At 42.2% G+C, this 19,228-nt stretch overlaps 1 protein-coding gene across 6 annotated transcripts in view; it reads right to left on the bottom strand.

Annotated features, from left to right (window-relative positions):
- The window catches only part of RALGAPA1 (Ral GTPase activating protein catalytic alpha subunit 1), a 647,855-nt gene that overhangs the window by 190,061 nt on the left and 438,566 nt on the right, over positions 1 to 19,228 (bottom strand). For all 6 annotated transcript variants that reach the window (XM_029598964.1, XM_029598967.1, XM_029598968.1 and 3 more), the window contains 3 exons: positions 7,556 to 8,417; positions 3,165 to 3,236; positions 721 to 844 (listed from right to left, as the gene is read on the bottom strand). In XM_029598964.1, coding sequence (XP_029454824.1) covers positions 721 to 844; positions 3,165 to 3,236; positions 7,556 to 8,417 — 1,058 coding nt within the window. The remainder of the gene's footprint in view (positions 1 to 720; positions 845 to 3,164; positions 3,237 to 7,555; positions 8,418 to 19,228) is intronic.

Here is a 19,228-nt window from a genome sequence, read left to right on the forward strand (position 1 = left end):
TCTCTATTTTCCAGCCTTCGCAGTTGAAAGGAATGTTAAATAGCAAAAGCAAGGAACAATTTATCTGAGCATCTTCTGTTCTTGAAAATTGCTACAACATGTAGTTAGATAGTATGGGCTTAATTTTCAGAATCTATGACCTTCTCCCACAATAACAGGGGAAGAGTTGGCCTACATATATGCTTAGGTGGGAAAGTGATGTTAGAGGCCTATTATGGATAGGGAGTGGAGAGGTATTTGGCATAGAATTGTTAAAAAAAAATTCTGTTAGTGCACAATATCAGGAAAACAGATAAAGTTCTCTTTAGATGGTAGTATAACCCTGAGATATTATCTAAAATGATAGCACAAATAGCTAATAGATCTTGGTAGAACTGTGAGCTAGTGGCTCCTTTTTCACTTCTGGTGGTCCGAACCTAAAATACAAATTTACTGAAGGGAGATAATTAAGTGGATTCATCTGATTACATAGCGATTACTTTCCAAAGGTCTATTGATGTTGCTTTTGTGTATACCTGTTTATGGAATTTACGCTGAACAAACAAAAAGTTAATCAAGTTACTAATCCCAGAATAAAAGTAGTAAAATGAAGATCAAATGAAGTAGAAAAGAAAATCAAAAAGAAAAATATATCTTACCTCACCTGTAAACCTAGCTGAAGATTTTTCACTAAATTTTTTAAACCAAAGATTTAAATAGCCTGCTCACAAAGGAACATACCTCCCAACCAAGGCCAGCTACAAAGTCTTCATATGCTTGACTTCCTCCAGTGTTAGAGAGGATGGAGTGTTTATCTTCTTGTCCATCTGCAACATAGAACACTGCAATCTTGTGTGTCTCTCGACTGAAAAATAAAAGATCAACATCACTCATTCACTAACACCCAGACAGTACAATTGAGATAAAGTGCAGCTGGTGCAGCACTACAGATAGAGAGAATTTTTTTTTTTTTAATGGGCATCTACACTAGAATTCACCTTTCTGCTATGAGTCATCAATCTTAGGGAACTATTTTTAATCCCACGCCACCTTTTTAAATGGCTAAGTCTTAGAAATATTTCTCTGGAACAACTTTGGTGCAGACATGACATTTGTAGATTATGGGGCAATATTTCACAGAAATCTGTGTGAAATGGGCCCAGAATATATCTGCATGTGGGAGAGAAAGGGACCTAAAATGCTTCTATCGATGATGATGATAAAAAATGCAGAAAATAGTTTGGGACTCTCAGTCCCTGGAATGGATAGTGTTTCAACTGTTGCTCCACTGATACCAGATTTGAGATGAGGATGTACCAGGGGAAAGAGGAAGTGGCTGTAAGATAAGGATGGTCATAACATCACAGTAAATGATGGCAGATAAGAACCAATTAGGCTACCCAGTCTGCACAGCTGTTGCCATCTATACTGCTTTAGCTTGGTTCTTATCTGCCATCATTTACTGTGATGTTATGACCATATATATATATATATCTATGTATCAGTATATATCTATTAGAGGTGTGAATCGTGTGATCGATCGTCTTAACGATCGATTTTGGCTGGGGAGGGAAATCGGATCGTCGTGTTTTGTTTTGTTTGAAATAGTTAAAAATCGTAAATCGGGGGAGGGCGGGAAAACCGGCACACCAAAAAAACCCTAAAACCCACCCCGAACCTTTAAAACAAACCCCCACCCTCCCGAACCCCCCCAAAATGTTTTAAATGACCTGGGGTCCAGTGGGAGGGTCCCGGCGCGATCCCGGCGCGATGTCCCGCTCTCTGGCCACGGCTGCTGTGAAGAGAAATGGCGCCAGTGGCCCTTTGCCCTTATGTGACAGGGCAAAGGTAGCGCCGGCGCCATTTTGATTCCTAGCTTCTGACGTCACGCGTCCAGGAGATCGCTCCCGGACCCCCGCTGGACCCCCAGGGACTTTTGGCCAGCTTGGGGGGGGCCTCCTGACCCCCACAAGACTTGCCAAAAGTCCAGCGGGGGTCCGGGAGCGACCTCCTGCACGCGGGCCGTATTGCTAATCTTCAAAATGGCGCCGGCGCTACCTTTGCCCTCACTATGTCATACGGGCGTCGTGAGGGCAAAGGTAGCGCTGGCGCCATTTTGAAGATTGGCAATACGGCCCGCGTGCAGGAGGTCGCTCCCGGACCCCCGCTGGACTTTTGGCAAGTCTTGTGGGGGTCAGGAGGCCCCCCCCCAAGCTGGCCAAAAGTCCCTGGGGGTCCAGCGGGGGTCCGGGAGCTGGGAATCAAAATGGCGCCGGCGCTACCTTTGCCCTGTCACATGATAAGGGCAAAGGGCCACCGGCGCCATTTCTCTTCACAGCAGCTGTGGCCAGAGAGTGGGACATCGCGCCGGGACCCTCCCACTGGATCCCAGGTCATTTAAAACATTTTGGGGGGGTTCGGGAGGGTGGGGGTTTGTCTTAAAGGTTCGGGGTGGGTGTTAGGGTTTTTTTGGCGTGCTGGTTTTCCCGCCCCCTTTTTAACGATACAATACAAATGCCCCTGACGATAAACCGTGGGCATTTGTATTGTATCGTGCACTCTAACGATTTTGAACGATTAAAATTATCTGACGATAATTTTAATCGTTCAAAAACTATTCACATCCCTAATATCTATATCCTAGTTGTCAGCTCTACATATTTTACTGCCTGCAGGATATTGCACCTTTTGCAAGTCAGATTTATCATCTTGTTGGCTCTCTACTACTATGGGTATATGAGCATATAAATTCCCATACTTAGACCAACACCCATGCCCCACACTTTTCCTCCATTTATTTTACCCAGCCTCTCAACCTTGACCTTCATCTCTGTTCCAAGCATGCTTAAATGTTATCACAGTATTGGTTTCTATCACTTCCCCACCTCCAGTCACCTGGGAATGAAGGCTTATGGTGCTATAATCCATTAAAGGCTGACTCCAATCGATTTGGAAATTCAAGGAAAAATGCTTGGCCAATAAAACAAACATAAGAAAAAAGGCACAAGGGTTTTGGGAAAGTTTAAATGTGCTCTCAGGACCTTTCTATTCTTTTCATTTTCCTAACTTTTTGGGTACTTGCCAGGTTCTTATGGCCTGGATTGGCCACTGTTGGAAACAGGATGCTGGGCTTGATGGACCCTTGGTCTGACCCAGTATGGCATTTTCTTTTCTTCTTAACTTACCATTGTCTTGAATCCAAGTTCCTAAGCTCCCGAAGTAGTTTTTCATTTTTCTTTAAGAGATGAAAGCTCCTCCTAAAATGGAAGTGTTCACAAACATAATATAATTACATGATAGAGGCATCCCTACTGTGATGTTTGCAAATGTGTCCACTGAACTCCTCCTCCCTCAGAGTACCACAGCACCATGTGATTTTGGAGGCAATTTTCAAACTGTCTGCACTGAGATGAAGTGTGGAGGTACTGTCAATCCATAGACTTTGCACCAATTTTCAAAGCGAAAGTGCGTGAGTACTTTTGCTTTCAATCTTGCTGGGGGGTACAAAATGCCAATGGACAATTGAATCTGCTTTTTCTGTGTGTACTTTTTCAGGGAAAATAAGTGCAGATTTGAAAATGCAATCTGTGTGCATTATATTTCTCCCCGACAAACACCACTCACTCTCTGGCCCTGGAAAGCACTCTCTCAACATGGCTAAAAGATCCATGTTGTGGAACAACATACAGAACTTCAGCTAGAGTGCAATTTTCAGACAGCCTATTAATGCTTTTTACTTGAAGAAATCACTTTGAAAAATCTCAGAAATTACAGCATTTCCATAGCAGCATCGTGTTCATATAAATGCATACCCGATAAAAGAAAGTAGTTTGCTGAACATGCACGTGCAGTCCAGAAATGCTTTCCTTTGCTAAAGAGAATTCCTGAACAATTCATCTGTAATGGGGAAGTCCAGCTTCATGAATTTTATATGTTGTAAATAGCAGGCTTTTTTCTCCTGCTGGGTGTTTTTAAGTTACTTTGCTTCTAAACCTCAAGCTCAGCATGCTGGCAGCCATTTTGTTTTCTTCATTCTAACAGTATCAGGATGCATTATTCCAATTCACCTTTTTGTGACATCAAAGTTTCCTCTGCAGTCTGAGAGCAACTCTAATCAAAAAGCATTCCTAGTTCGCAAATGCCTCTGGCCCCCTGCATCTCCAGTCTCCTTTTAACCCCCATGCTCTCAGCCTATCTGTAGCTCAGCATTTCACAACCGGTGTGTTGTGGCAGGAGTGCCACGGCTGCAGTCTCATTTTGTTTCCCTCCTGGCCTGCAGAATGTCCTTCTGTCAGCAGGGGGCGACAGAGAGCAACATGTAACAGCAGCTGCTCCTGTGCAACAGAGACTGCAAGAGGTTCTGCAGGCTTGTGAGGCCTGCTGGCCCGTGGAGTTCAGATTGCAGAGGGAAGCTGGCAAAGGAGGAAGAAGCAGCACTTGGTAAGCCTGTTCCAGACTTTTGCTGTTCAGGGAGTGGGGAAAGGGACAGATAAGTGTGCCACAGTGTGTGTGGGGGGAGAGGGAAAGGAAGGTGATGATGCCAGGAGATGGGGGACAGGGAAGTTGATGCCAGGGATTGGAGGAGAAGGGTGGATGAAGAGGGAAGATGATTTCAAGAGGATAGGGAGGAAAGAGGGAAGGATAGGGAAGGTGATGATGATGCCAGGGAGTGAGATTAAGGGAAGGTGATGCTAGGGTGTTGGGGGCGGGGGGGGGGATGAAGGATTGATGATGATGTCAGTGGGGGAGAGGAGTGGAGAGAGAGGGAAGATGATACCAAGGGATGAGGGAGATGGAAGATGATGATGCCAGGAAGTGAGGGAGAGGGCAAGTGATGCCAGGGTTGAAGGGAAAGGGAACAGAAGGTGACTGGCATGCGGATTGGAGGGAGAGGGAAGAGAAAGCAATGATGCCAGGGGATGGAGAGAGAGGGAAATTGATGATGCCAGGGGATGGTCGGAGAGGGTGGAGGCAGAGGGAAGGAGGTGTTGATGCTAAGGGGTGAGGGAGAGGGGGTGAAGTCAGAAGATGATGTCAGGGGGAGAAGGAAGGTGATGATGATGGGGGATGAAGGGAGAGGGAAGGTAATAAAGATGCGAAGGGGTGGGGAAGAGGTGGTGGAAGGTGATGATGCCTAGGAATTTAATTATTAAAAATTGTTATATACCGCTTACACCCAAAATAGTGAACTAGGCGGGTTACAGAATAAAATATGCATAATTAATAAAACATAGAACAATATTTCATAAAATGAAATGGTAACAAAACAAACTGATTAAAACAGGGAAAATACAATAAAAAAGAAGGTATTAAGTTGCACACAAATATATGACAAATGACTAAAAGTAACAAACTAAGAAGAGAACAGGAACATTAATCTGGGCTATCGAGTCCAAAAGCACAGGTGCTTGGGGGAGAGGGAAGGTGATGATGATGATCATGCCAAGGGGTAAGGGAGAGGGCTGGAGATGATGCCAGGGGGTGAGAAGAGGGAGAGGGAAGGTGATGATGATGGGGGGGGGGGGGGGGGGGGAAGGGAGAGGGAAAGTGATAATGATGTGAAGGGGTGGGAAAGAGATGGTGAGGATGATGCCTGCAGGTGGAGGAAGGGGATGGAGGGAGAGGGAAGGTGATTCTGATGCCAGGGAGTGGGGGAGAGGGAAGGTGATAATGACAATGCTGGAGGTGAAGAGGAGGGAGAGAGAAGATGATGATGATGCCAGGGGTTGGGGAGAGGGATGGAAGGAAAGGGAAGGTAGGGATGATGATGATGTCAGGAGGAAGTAGAAAGAAAAGGTGATGCCAGGGGGGTGCAGGAGAGTGCTGGAAGGAGACAGAAGGTGATGATGATACAAGGGTGAGGGAAGAGGTGGTAGGAGAGGGAAGGTGATGATGCCAGGGAGTTGGATAGAAGGAAAGAAAGGTGGTTATGATGCCAGGGGAGAGGAGGTGGAGAGAGAAGGTGATGTTAATGCCAGGGAGTGAGGAAGAGGGAAGGTGATGATGCCAGGGAGGTGGGGGATAGAGAAGGGAATAAGATGATGATGCCAGGGGACAGGCATGATTATGATGCTGGGGAAAGAGGGAAGGGAGAAGGTGATGATGCCAAGGAGTAGGGGGAGAGAGAAGAGAAGAGAAAGTGATGATAGGGAAGTGGGTGGTGTGCCACAAAACAAAAAAAGGTTGGGAAGCTCTGCTCCAGCTGATGTTCCTCGGTTCTCTATCCTCCCCTCCCATGCTGCTACCAGCCACCCCTCTCCTCCCCCACAGCCTCTAGTCACCCTCTCGTCCTGTCATTTTTCTCACCTATGTCCCAGTAGCCTAAAATGTGTTGTACAGGAGCAGAACTGCGCTCAGAGCATGTTCCTGCTTACTCCTGTATCTCACGGCTGCTTGGTTCTTGTGAGCAGAATAAGTCAGTCAGCTATGGGTAATGGTAAAGCAGAAATATCATCTTTCAGTTCCTGTGGTCCTGCTGCCCACTCCGTGTTGGCTCTTCTTAAATATACAACTGGTGCCAGGGTGACAGAAGCAGCTTTGCTATGGGTTGGGGTGCAAACCCTGTTTACTCCTGATACCCCCTGGCCCAACATGCCTGCTCTGTCTCTTTTCAGGACTGAATTTATGCACAGGTGTACTAGGTGGCTATGTTCCTGACCCCCACCACCCCCTATAGACTTCCAATCCTATTCTACCCCACCCCTCCCCATCCAGTTTGATTCTCATCCCCTTCCTCTGGTTGGTCCTTTGACTTTTTCCCAGGTCCCCCACCAACCTCAGCGCTCTAGCTCCACTGCCAGTACTGCTGTTATCACAGAGTAAGCCTGTGGCCCCACGCTCACAGGCCCCCACCTCCTACATGGAAGCCCGGAGGGGGAAAGACACGCTTCAATGCTCGTGAGTGTAGGGCCCCACATATGTTGCCTCGTGATAGCAGCATCGGCACGGGAACCAGTGGTGGGCAATGGGAGGAAAAGAATTGGGAGGATAAACCAGAGGGAGAAGGTAGGAACTGAATAAATTGGTGGGGAGAGGAAGGGGTAGCACTGCAGATCTGCATGGGACAGAAGTCTGATGGCAGGTTTCAGAAAAAAACAGATCTAGGATGGTGGCAGAGCAGCAGTGTCCACATCAGTAATGCCTAGAGGCAGCAGAAGACAAAAATCCATCCTGCCATTATTAGTCCTGCACAGATCCGCTCATCTTTAAATCTGTGCAGATGATGCAACCACGGCAGAGGCCCAGTGTGATCACACCATTCACACTAGCTTATAGATGGCATCTTTCACAGGGAAAACACTAAATAACTACAACAGCACTTTTGCTGGCCATAAACTAGTAAATTACAAAAAAAAATGATTTGCAAATCAACAAAATTCTTGAAAAACACCTCTTCTGAGAAAGAGTACATGCAACATGAAAGACTGTTAAGAGCTTTTCCGATTCTGTTTGTTGCTTTTAACAATCTGCTTTTCAACACTTTTGATGAAGTCATCAGTACTTCATGACCTGACATCCAGCTTGAAACATGAAATCATTTATATTTTATTGCACCTGTTTGATTTTATAATCTTACCTTTTATCCCAAGAATTCATCCCTAGTATGTTGAGTAGTAAACGGGAAAAGTAAAATGCTGATTGAGGCTTCTGTGGCATTGGTTCCTCCTGCTCCATAGCTTTCATATTGATGTCATTAAAATGCTTTTCTACAAATTCTCTTTCCTCTGCATCCTGTTTCAAGATGGCGTTGATAACATCAGTCTCTAGTTTTTCTGATAGGCAAGCTGGAGGAGGGGCTGGGATGTTGAGTGGGACCCCAGTCCTTTGTAAGCATTCTGGACCAGTAGTGCCCACATACTGCAGCAGGCAGTCAAGGGCATCCTCCTCATCTGCAAGTGTGTCCCAGGTTGGCAATATCTCTCGGGTTTTGGTCTTTAGCACGAGAGTAGTCCCATCTTTTATAGACACATCCTCTTCACAGCTATTAACTGCTTGATCATTTTCCAGATTTTCATTTGGTGGCAGCAATGACAGTATGGGCCGTTTTGGTTGTCCACTGAGAATTGGTGGCCCATACAAGATGGCAGACTCCCATGAATATTTGCCAGAGAGGTCACGCATGATAATCCTAACCATTGAATTAGCCGATGCTAGTCCAGCAAGCATCCCACCTCCAGGTATTTTCTCTTCTGCTCGTATCTGCAAGCAGGAGACTAAAGTAGTGTTGTTGAGCACAAAGAACTGGAGATTTGGGCTCTCAAAAAGCTCAAGAGAAAGATCAGGGCTCTCGCTGTAAGGATTGTCATGGTTTTCACAAAGCTGGCTGGTCAACATGGCAGGGTCGCCACTCATTGGATAGTGGCCCAAGTGGTTTACAAGGTGGGTTATCACAGTACGAGCTGCAATTGAAATGAGCCCTTGCTGCATGTGAGTCTTCACTACAATAAAACAGAAATAACCACACAACCAATTACTTCCTTGTTCAAAAAGAACTACTGCATATTATAAACCCATCACAATACTTATTTTGATGTCGAGACTTAACACAGGATTATATTTGTGACATAAAAATTGCAACATTCTATATATTTTACCCAAGGCCTCAATTTTATATAAATCTAAATTCTCATGCTTTTTCCCCCCCTAAATAAGTATTGTGGTTTATTTTTATTTACTAAGACTTGATAAAAACACTTATTACATCAAAGTGATGTACAATAAAAATATCCTCCTTACCAAATTTTACCAATAAAGTTATAAATTACTTTCATCTTGAAAACAATAAAACTGCATCCTTTACATATTTCATTACTGAACAAACTTTCACATAGTTTGCAATTTGTTTTTTAGCCTTGTCTTTCAGTCATTCAACCAAATGACATCATCAACCATGCAATAGTTTCTTTTTTGACTAACTAGAAATTTGGTGGGACAGTTTCATTCATTTGGAGGAAAAGAAAAAAAAAAGATCATTGGGTTTTATTCTAGCTGGTTGAAACAGATGATAAATTCTTAGATTTAGTTACAATAATAGACACATTAACAAGACGATTTTTTTTTCAGTGCAACTGTAGTGCCTTAGTAAGAAAATAAGAAGTTGCCATACTGAGTCAGACCAAGAGTCTATCAAGCCAAGCATCCTGTTTCCGACAGTGGCCAAACCAGAATACAAGTACCTGGGAAGTTCCCAAACATTACATATATCCCATGCTACTAATGCCGGTAATAAGCAGTGGCTATTCCCTAAGTCAACTTGATTAACAGCAGTTTATGGATTTCACCAGGAACTTGTCCAAATTTTATTTAAACCCAGCTATGCTACCTGTCTAAATGACATTCTCTAGCAATGAATTCCAGAGCTTAATTGTGCATTGAGTGAAAAAGAATTTTGATTTGTTTTAAATGTGCTACTTGCTAACTTCATAGAGTGCCACCTAGTCCTTATATTATCTGAAAGAGTAAATAACTGATTCACATTTACCCGTTCTAGTCCTCTCATGATTTTATAGACCTCTATCATATCTGCTCTCCTCTCTAGCCTTTTGCATTTTTATGTATATATTATATATACTGTATTACGGTATTCCCCTGATTACTTTGGTATTACTGTCAAAATTTACTGTCAGTCTTTGACAGGTTTTCAAGACAGAGGGTGGGATATAAAGGTGTGAATGGAAGCCCAAGTTGTAGCTTTGCAGATATCTTCAAGCACCGGAAGCAGTCATGGCTCTCACTTGATAAGCTTTCATAGAGTCTGTGACTTGCGGTCATGCCAAGGTATAACCAAATTGGATGCATTCAGCCAGCCAGTTATACAAAATATACTAGTTGACCGATACTCCTAGTCTGTTGGAGTCATATGAGATGAACATTTGGGAGGTTTTACGATGCAGCCGAGACATTGCTTGTAATATGCCAAGGCCCTTTTGCAGTCCAGAGTATGTAGGGCTTTTTTGCCTTCATGCACATGGGGCCTAGGAATGAAGGTGGGAAATAGGGGGCACGCCATGAAGTTAGCAAGTAGCACATTTAAAACAAAACAGAGAAAATTCTTTTTCACTGAACGCACAATTAAGCTCTGGAATTTGCTGCCAGAGAATGTGGTTAGGGTAGTTAAGAGTCGGTGGGTTTAAAAAAGGTTTGGATAAATTCCTGAAGGAGAAGTCCATTAACTGCTATTAATCAAGCTGACTTAAGGAAGAGCCACTGCTATTACTGGCATCAGTAGCATGGGATATACTTAGTGTTTGGGTACTTGCCAGGTTCTCGTAACCTGGTTTGGCCACTGTTGGAAACAGGATGCTGGGCTTGATGGATCCTTGGTCTGCCCCAGTATGGCAATTTCTTATGTTCTTTTCTCATAGGAAGCTGTTCCATCCTCTGTCATTTTCATAACCCTTCTCTATACGTTCTCCAGTAAAACTATATCTTTTTTTGAGATGCAACAACCAGAACTGCACTCAGTACTCAAGGTGTGGTCTTACCATGGAACAATACAGAGGCATTATGACATTCTCTGTTTTATTTACTATTGTCTTCCCAATAATTCCTAACATTTTTAGCTTCTTGCTCTCATGAAGAGCTTAGTATTTATTTGTAACTTTGATCCCAGTTACCTGTATCCCTTGTTTGATGTAATGCATTCGTTTGCTTTTATCGTTTCACTGTAAACAGATGTGATATGTAATTTTGCACATGAATGACGGTATATAAAAGTTCTAAATAAATAAATAACATTGTTTGCTTTTTTGACTGCTGCAGTAAATTGAGCCAACAATTTCAATGTATTGTCCATTATGATGCTTAGATCTTTTTCCTGGGTAGTGACTCCTAATATGAAAACTAACATCGTGCAAATACAGCATGGGTTATTTTTCTCTATATGCATATAGTCCTAAGGCACACTATCTGGAGGCTAATGTCTTGTCCCATTTGTCTTCAGCTATCTGCAATAATAAAAAGGATCTGACTCTTATGAAAGAGAAATCATCTAGAACTGAAAAAAAAACCTCCCCCAAAATAGAATATTTGCTACAAGTACTACCAAATGATCAGAATCCCAGAATTAAATGGATTACATTGGGCTCTGGAAAGGTTAAGACCAGTGACAAATACCCACTTTTCCAAATGATACCCATACAAAACATTTTCTGCTTTGGAAAATGAGGATGCTCCAGAAATGGAAACCGTAGTGGCATGTAAAAGGAAAGATACCCAATGCATACAGAAATCCCTAAATACTTAAACATATCAAGAAGCCCCTTCAACTTAGAGCCAATATAAGCAGTGTCCCACAGAAATCTCAAAATACTACCAATACAGCATAACAGAGAGTTCCTTCTGCTAGAAGTCTATCATTAGAGGCACCAACCTAGGGACTAATTTTGAGGGACACACAATAGGTTAAACGCCTGCTAGGATTCTTTGCTGGCAGAAATGCAAATCAGATTTTAATTTCCATTAAAGAAGAATGCAAGGACTAAAAAATTGATGTTATTATCCATCTGAGGATCAACGACATCGCTAGAAACAGCATCCAAGCAATACAGAGAGATTTCCAGACCTGGGGAAGCAGCTTGGGCATATAACAAAGACAATTGCCTTTCAGAAGTGTCACTTGTTCACGGAAAAGGAAGGGAAAGGCTCAGCCACAGACAACTTCAGCAGATGCCTCCAGACCTGGTGCAAAGGAGGAGGATTTAGATATAGTGGGTGCTGGGCCATGTGTGGAATAATAAAAGACTATATGGTAAAGACGGCAGGGAAAAGGATCCTAAGTGAGAAACTGAGAACATATGTCATCAGGCATTTAGAGGATAGAAGTAGCAGAAGAAAGTCAATGAAATGGGAATGTTGCCTCCAATACATCCAACACATACAGGAAGTGGGTGGAGAAAAGAAAGAAATTAGTCCACTCAAACAGAAAGGAAGAAACAGTACTCAGGAAGAGCAGCAAGCAGAGGGAGAAAAGCTGGGCCAAATTAAAAGGAGCAATTAAAAGTGGGCCAAATTAAAAGGAGCAATAATAAAGGCAAAAAATCTTTATGTAAGAAAAGTCAATAAAAGTAGGAGGCAAAGGAAACTGATATAGTTCTCCAAAGAGGTAGCTGAAAAATAAAGGCACAAAGATTAACATTCAAAAAGTACAAAGGAACTCAAAAGGAGAAACACAGGGTGATGTTCAAAGGGATGAAGAAAAATCAGGATGGTGAAAACTCGACGAAGGTAAACAGAGGTGAGAAAACATTTTTTCAGATATCAGAAAAAGGAGCAAGTCCAGAGGTGGTGGTATAAGACTGAAAGGAGACAAGGGTCATTATGTGGGGAAGGATGAAGAAAATCTGAAATATTAAAATACTTCAGTTCAGTATTCATTAAAGAAGATGTTGGAGCAGGAACATTGGTGGTGGATAAGAGTACGGACGGGAATGGAGTAGATAATCTCATTTACAGAAAAACATTTGGGTGTAACTAGCAAAACAAAGTGGGCAAGGCCATGGGGCCTGATGAGATATATATCCCAGAATACTAAGAGCTTGGGAGGTTCTGGCGGATCCTCTGAAAGACTTGCTTAATAAATCCTTAGAAATGGGAGTAGTGCTGCAAGATTGGAGGAGGACAGTCATGGTCCTGCTTTACAAATGTGGATGCAGAGAGGAGGCTGGAAACTACAGGCTGGTAAGTCTTACCTCAGTGGTGGGGGAAAATTAATGGAAATGCTGTTGAGGAAAAGGATCGTCAACTATCTACAATACAATGAGTTTCAGGATCTGAGGCAATGTGGGAAGAAAATAATATCAAATGAATCTGATTTTGTTCTTGATTGGGCAACTAGAGAATTAGATCAAGGGAAAGCACTTGATGCAATTTATCTGGATTTCAGCAAAGCTTTCAATATGGTCCCTCATAGAGGACCCATTACAAAATGAGAAGCCTGGGAGTGGATCACAAGATGATAGAATGGATTACAAAGACAACAAATAGTAGTAAATGGAACCTATTTGGAGGAGAAAAGAGTGATAAGTGGAGTGCCTCAAGGATCAGTTCTGGGGCCAGTTCTGTTCAATATGTTTGTGAGCAACATAGAAGGGTTAGAACGAAAAGTATGTCTTGTTGCGGGTGGCAGTATGATCTGCAAAAGAGGGGACCCCTGAAGGAGTAGAGAGAATGAAAAAGTGATCTAAAAGCTTAAGGAGTGGTCAATGGTTTGGCAGCTGAGATTCAATGCAGAGTGTGAGGTCAAGCATCTGTGGTGCAAAAATACAAAACTTCTCTATGTGTTGGGAGATGAGAGACTGATGTATATGGACTGGGAAAGAGATCTCTGAGTGATAGTGTCTGATGATCTGAAAATAGCAAAGCAATGTGACAAGATGGTGGCTAAGGCCAGAAGGATGCTGGGCTGCACTGAGAGAGGCATAGCCAGAAGGGAAAAGGAAGTGATAATGCCCCTGTACAGGTCATTGGTGAAGCTTCAGCTGGAGTACCGTGTTCAGTTCTGGAGAATGTATCTTACAATGGATAGAGACAGAATCAACGTAGTCCAGAGAAAGACAACAAAAATGGTGTGGGGTCTGCATCAAAAGAGATATTCTGAAGTACTTAAATATGTATACACTGGAAGAGAGAAGGTAGAGGGGGGGATATGATATAGACTTTTAAATACATGAAGGGTATGAATGATGCATAGGAAGCAAGCCTTTTCCAATGGAAAGAAAGCTGAGAACTAGGGGTCACACTAGGAAGCTCCAAAGGGGTAGAACTCGGGAATACCATCAGGAAATATTTCAAAAAAAGGGTGGTGGATGCATGGCATGCTCTCCCAGAAAAGGTAGGAAAAACAAGATTTATAATGGAATTCAAATGAGCTTGGGATAAATATAGAGGATCCCTAATGGCTAAAGGATGGAAACAAAGATAAGGGGTAATCTGCATTGGGGTAACCTGCTCAGAGTGACAGTGACTACCTTAAGAGAAGGCTTAAGGGTAACCGGCACGGAGTGGCAGTTGCTAGTCTTATCAGAATTTTAAAAAGTTAATTAAATTACATCTAAAAGAAAAAAAAAAGCTTTCTGGGTAGACTGGATGGCTCACTTGGGTCTTTTTCTGCCATCATTTACTATGTTACTAAATTACCTGTTTATATTGCTTTATGGAGTGGAGGGATAGCCTAGTGGATAGAGCAGTGGGCTGCGAATGAGAAAAACCAGAGTTCAATTCCCATTGATACTTCAGGTACAGATTGTGAGCCCATGGGACAGGGAAATACCTGAATGTAATTGACTTTGAAGTGCCTGAAAAGTGGAATTTAAACAAAATAAATAATTATTCAGAACATGTATGTCCAATGTATCATGAAACCCTCTATCTCCAAAAACAGATTAACATTTTTTTTTTTATCAGCACTAATCCTATCTGCACAGTATTTTTTTTTTTGAGGGGCTGGGTGAAGAAGTTCTCTTTTTCTTTTCCCCAACCTATTGCCCCAGGGTTCGAGGAGTGCCTCTTCTGAGGTGTACCCTTCGCACTATAAGCTGGCCAGTAGGAGCTGCCAGCGTGGCATCTGTAGTATCCCTTGTAGAGGTCTGAGAGGGTTAACTGAAAAATAAGTTAAAAGCAGAGCTAGGACCCCAAAGTAAATTATACTGAGAGGTAAAAATTCTTAAGTCCTGAGTTGTGCAGTTACTATAACATTTACATCGTAGTGTTAAATTGATTGTGAATTCATGTATTTTCTATACACTTCACAGTTGCTTTAGCTGCAAGTTTATGTAAGATGTTGTTATAGACACCCATTTTCTTATTCAGAGCAGTGAGCAAAGTAAAATGCAGGAGAAAAACTGTTCTACTTTGCTGGAAGCTTGGTTAATAGCAAAGTAAGCCAAGCAGCTAATTAGGCTATATAGTCACTATTGTAGGAGACCATGCAAGAAGCAGCCATGCAAAATGGAGATAGGGAAATGGATGACGAAACACCCGGTGAGAAGAACATAAGTAGAAGTGTGTTACACTAGTATTACTATAAAGAAATTAGAAAGCAGATTATCTGTCTGCACTTGTATTTCTCTACTGCAACTCTACTGCATTTTAGTGAGGCCAGCATGAAAATAAATATATTCTAAACAGAGAAGAGGAACTAATAGTATTCCATAGCTACTGGGAAGGTTTTGGATAAGATTCTGGTCATAGGAAACTAAGGTGCTGTCGTAAATATACACAATGCAGAGATAAAGAGCTAAACCATCTTCGCCACCAAGAGGTGTTCCTGATTAGAACTGGAGGTGCTACAGATAGAAAGAGTGGAGAGCCACAGAACAGAAAGGGGAAGACAAACTCCCTCCCCATATCCTTCCCAAGCTTGCACACACAGGTCCAGTCAAACCCACCGGGCAGGGAATTCAAACTTGGATCTTCCCTGCCGTGGCTTGTGTCATAGAGATAGCCCTGGATAGAGCATTTGCTGTTAATTAATGCCAAGTTTGGGCTAAAGATCATTTCCTTTACACCTCTTCCCCAGAGGGTTTCATTGCATAAGTCGGTGGTTCTCAATCTTTTTATGTCCTGGAACACCTGACACAGAGTTCACTGTTTTGAGGATTACCATTACCTTCCCTTCTCCCTCTTCACTTCCTGCCATAATCACCTACCTTCTCTCATTCTACCCACTTCCTGGCATAATCACTTTCCTGCCTCTCTTCTTCAACCCCTAGTTTCACCATCTTCCCTTTCCTATCACCCATCCCCCCATGGCATCACTACATTACCTTCCCTCCCTACATCACCTGGCATCATTACCTTCCCAGCCCTCTGGCACCATTGTCTTACCTTCCCTCCCTCATCCCCTGGCACCACCATCTTCCCCTCTCCACAATCTCCCCAGCATCACTATCTCTTTCCACCCCCACAACCCCCACTTCTGCACCATCACCTCCCCTCCCTGTCATCACCACTTCCATCTCCCCATCCCCTGGTATTACCACCTTTCTCTTCCCCTCCTCAGCATCATTGTTCCTCCCTTACATAATCATATTTCCCTCCTTAATTGCCTCCAGCTGGCAAAAGGAATCGGGCAAGCAGTGCTTTTTACCCGTTGCTGCTTCCTCTACTAGCTTCCATCTGAAGTTGAAACCATATCGTGACCTGTAGTCTTGCAAGACCTGCTAGCCCCAAAGTGATTCCAACTTCAGAGGGTAACAAGCGGAAGTGGCAGCATCTAGAAGTGCTCCTCACTGACTCCACCTGCTGGCCAGAGAAAATTGAACAGGTGACAGGGGAAGAGATACTCTGCTGGCAGAAACAGCTGCGACCTGCCCTGTCTTCTCTCCAATGCCAGCACAAATTTTGTATCTCAAGCAGCATGCAGTCTTTAATGTAAGCACGGATACTTTTCTGCTGCTTCATGTTAGAATCATATGTAAAAATGTTAAGACTGCTAAACTACTTTTCACAAACTCATTTGTTGTCTTCCAGGCTATCTTGCTCCATAAAAAAAATGGTTCCAAGAACATAAAAGTAATTTTCTCAGAGAAACAAAAAATACTGAAAGATACAATTTATACAATATTTGTGAATGCTCAATAAAATGTTTCTAGTATTCAGAAAAGTAAATTGCAATAAGAATATTTCCACTGCTTTCACTGGCTGTGATGTAAATACTACTCTAGAATATGAAGAAAGATGTTCAGTGACTTTTCACTGCCCCATACAGTTCAGGAGAATTAATGTCATCCCCCTTTAAAGATGTTTTGTTAAGAGTCATTTAGAATACAAAATCAATAACTATCCTTCTTGCTGTGAAGCCTGACAAAATTGTCATTGACTTACTATTAATAAAGATTTCTTTCCATGTTTACTTGCCTAGATTTTGGTTATATGTATTTTGAAAATATATAATGTTACTAATTCAATAAAGGTTTTGTTTACATTGATCATAGCAAATCTCATGGATAATTATGTATTCTCACAGATCTCTCATATCTGTCTATACATTATTCATATATATATATACACAACTCTATAGATATAAATATAAACATATATACAGTATACATGCATAGACTTTTTCTGGGTATTAGGATTAGTGATGAGTGAACTGTTCTGTATTAAATTAAACTGCACATGAACTTGCAGGGCATGGTAGTACAAGTACAGAGTCAAGCTGAAAAGATCTCAAATTGTTTTGGTTAGATTCAAGTAATTTTTGACTTGACTGATAAATCAGCACAATAAATGACTTGCCTTCAGGGTGCATAATCATACAGCTGAGTTGCTTACCCGTAATGGGTGTTATCTGTAGGAAACAGCATAACTACCCACACTTGGGGGTGATATTATCCATTGAAGCAAAGTGATTCTTCCATAGCTATGGAAAAGCCTAGAAATCGTTTCAGGGAATGCATGGGACTTCCTGTACAGCTGCTGCTGTACCAGGCACCATCAATCATACGTAATAACTTAAAGAAGCCAACTTTAAAAGGGGAGGTGGAAGGGAACACATATCTGGGAGAACTTCAGTTAGAGGTAAATAGCTCAGTTTTCTCTGTCAACAAGTAGAATTAATTAGTTACATAATTAGGAATTGCTGACTAAAGAGAAAAATTACAAACCATCACTGAACAGGAAATATTTTGAGGGCAAAGTCTCTTTCAATTTTATACCTCCCTTTACTTATTTATTTTTTTAAGAGGACAATGCAAAATAATAAAAATGGGCCCCAGCAGGACGTGGGAGGGTAGGGGTGGGGAGTTGAATTCTAGCCCTCAAAGAGACCTTGAAGGATAAACAGACCAAACCTGTCATGTTGTGAGGCAGCGTCCAAACAATAATGGGAGATAAACACGGGGATAGGCATCCACATTGCAACTTTGCAAATCTCCTCAACAGAAGCTTATTTTACATGGGCAATTGACAGAATCATTGCTCTGTCATTATGAGCCTTGATATGCCCATCTATAGTTACACCTGCTTGGGCATAACCTGCTATCCAATTACAAATGGTACATTTGGCTATAAGAAATCCAGCTCTAGTAGGGTCAAATGACACAAAAAACTGAGTGGACCTTCTAAGGGCTTTGGTTTGTCCCCAAATGAAAAGCAAGGGCTTTTTTGCAATCCAGAAAGGCAAGGCTCTTTCAGATCTGCGGGCATGTGGCCTGGGGAAAAAATACTGGAAGGACAACTGCCTGTTTTAAGGTGGAAATCCACACCACTTTAGGCAGAAACTTGGGATAACAAAGCGCACCACCCTATAAATGATAACATTTGAGGTGTAGGGTGGATAAATCACTAGGGATAAAACTCATTAACTCTGTGGATTGATCTGTTTGCCACAAAAAATATGACCTACAAGGTAAATATACTTGAGTGGCCCAGTTAAAGCACAGACCTCAATCCAACAGAAAATCTTAAAGACTGCAGTCCACAGACAATCCCCAGCTAACCTGTTCAGTGATGAATGGTCAAACCTGCACCATCTGGCGGCACAAAGTTGATAGACACTTATCCTAAATGATTCATGGCTTTTATTGCTGCAAAAGAGGCTTCCACCAAGTATTGAGTCAAGGGGTGTGAAAACATGCAATCAAGACTTTTTAGCTTTTTATTCTTAATTGCTTTTGGAATATTTCTATAGTTCTTTCATGATCAACGTGTAGAGTATGTTGTGTAGATTACTGAAACAATCTCCTACTTTAATACATTTTGATTTTTTGTTTGTTTTTTAGACAGCAGAATATGAAAAAGGTACAAAAAAAGGCACTGTATCTGAGCTCACAAAAACTCAGAGGATCAAACAGGGTTTTTCATCAGTGCAGCAAGTACCATGTTGATGCCCCAAAACAAAGCAGAAGTCTTGATGCGAGGCTTCAATTAAAGTCCGCATTAATTTCCAATAGAGGCTTACAGAGATGGGGATTTCCTTCTTTATGTTGATAAGCACTGAGGGATACTCTAATGGGGTTGGTTTTCAGGCCAAACTCTGAAAGATACCGAAGGCAACCACTCAGTTTTTGTATGGGACACAAGAAAGGGTCTAGGGCCTTGCTCTCACACTAGATGTTAAACCTCCTCCCTTTAAACCCATAAAATATTCTTGTGGATTCTTTTCTAGAAGTTAGAAGGACCTAAGATATTTCATCGGAGAAAGTAAGAAACAAACACTCTTGCACTCAGCACCCAAGCTGTTAGAGTTGGGATGAAACAGCATTACTCAGTTCTGCATAATCAGAGTTGGAGAATTCCCAAATGGATT

This window comes from Rhinatrema bivittatum, chromosome 4, assembly GCF_901001135.1.
Source record: "Rhinatrema bivittatum chromosome 4, aRhiBiv1.1, whole genome shotgun sequence".
Lineage (NCBI taxonomy): Eukaryota > Metazoa > Chordata > Amphibia > Gymnophiona > Rhinatrematidae > Rhinatrema > Rhinatrema bivittatum.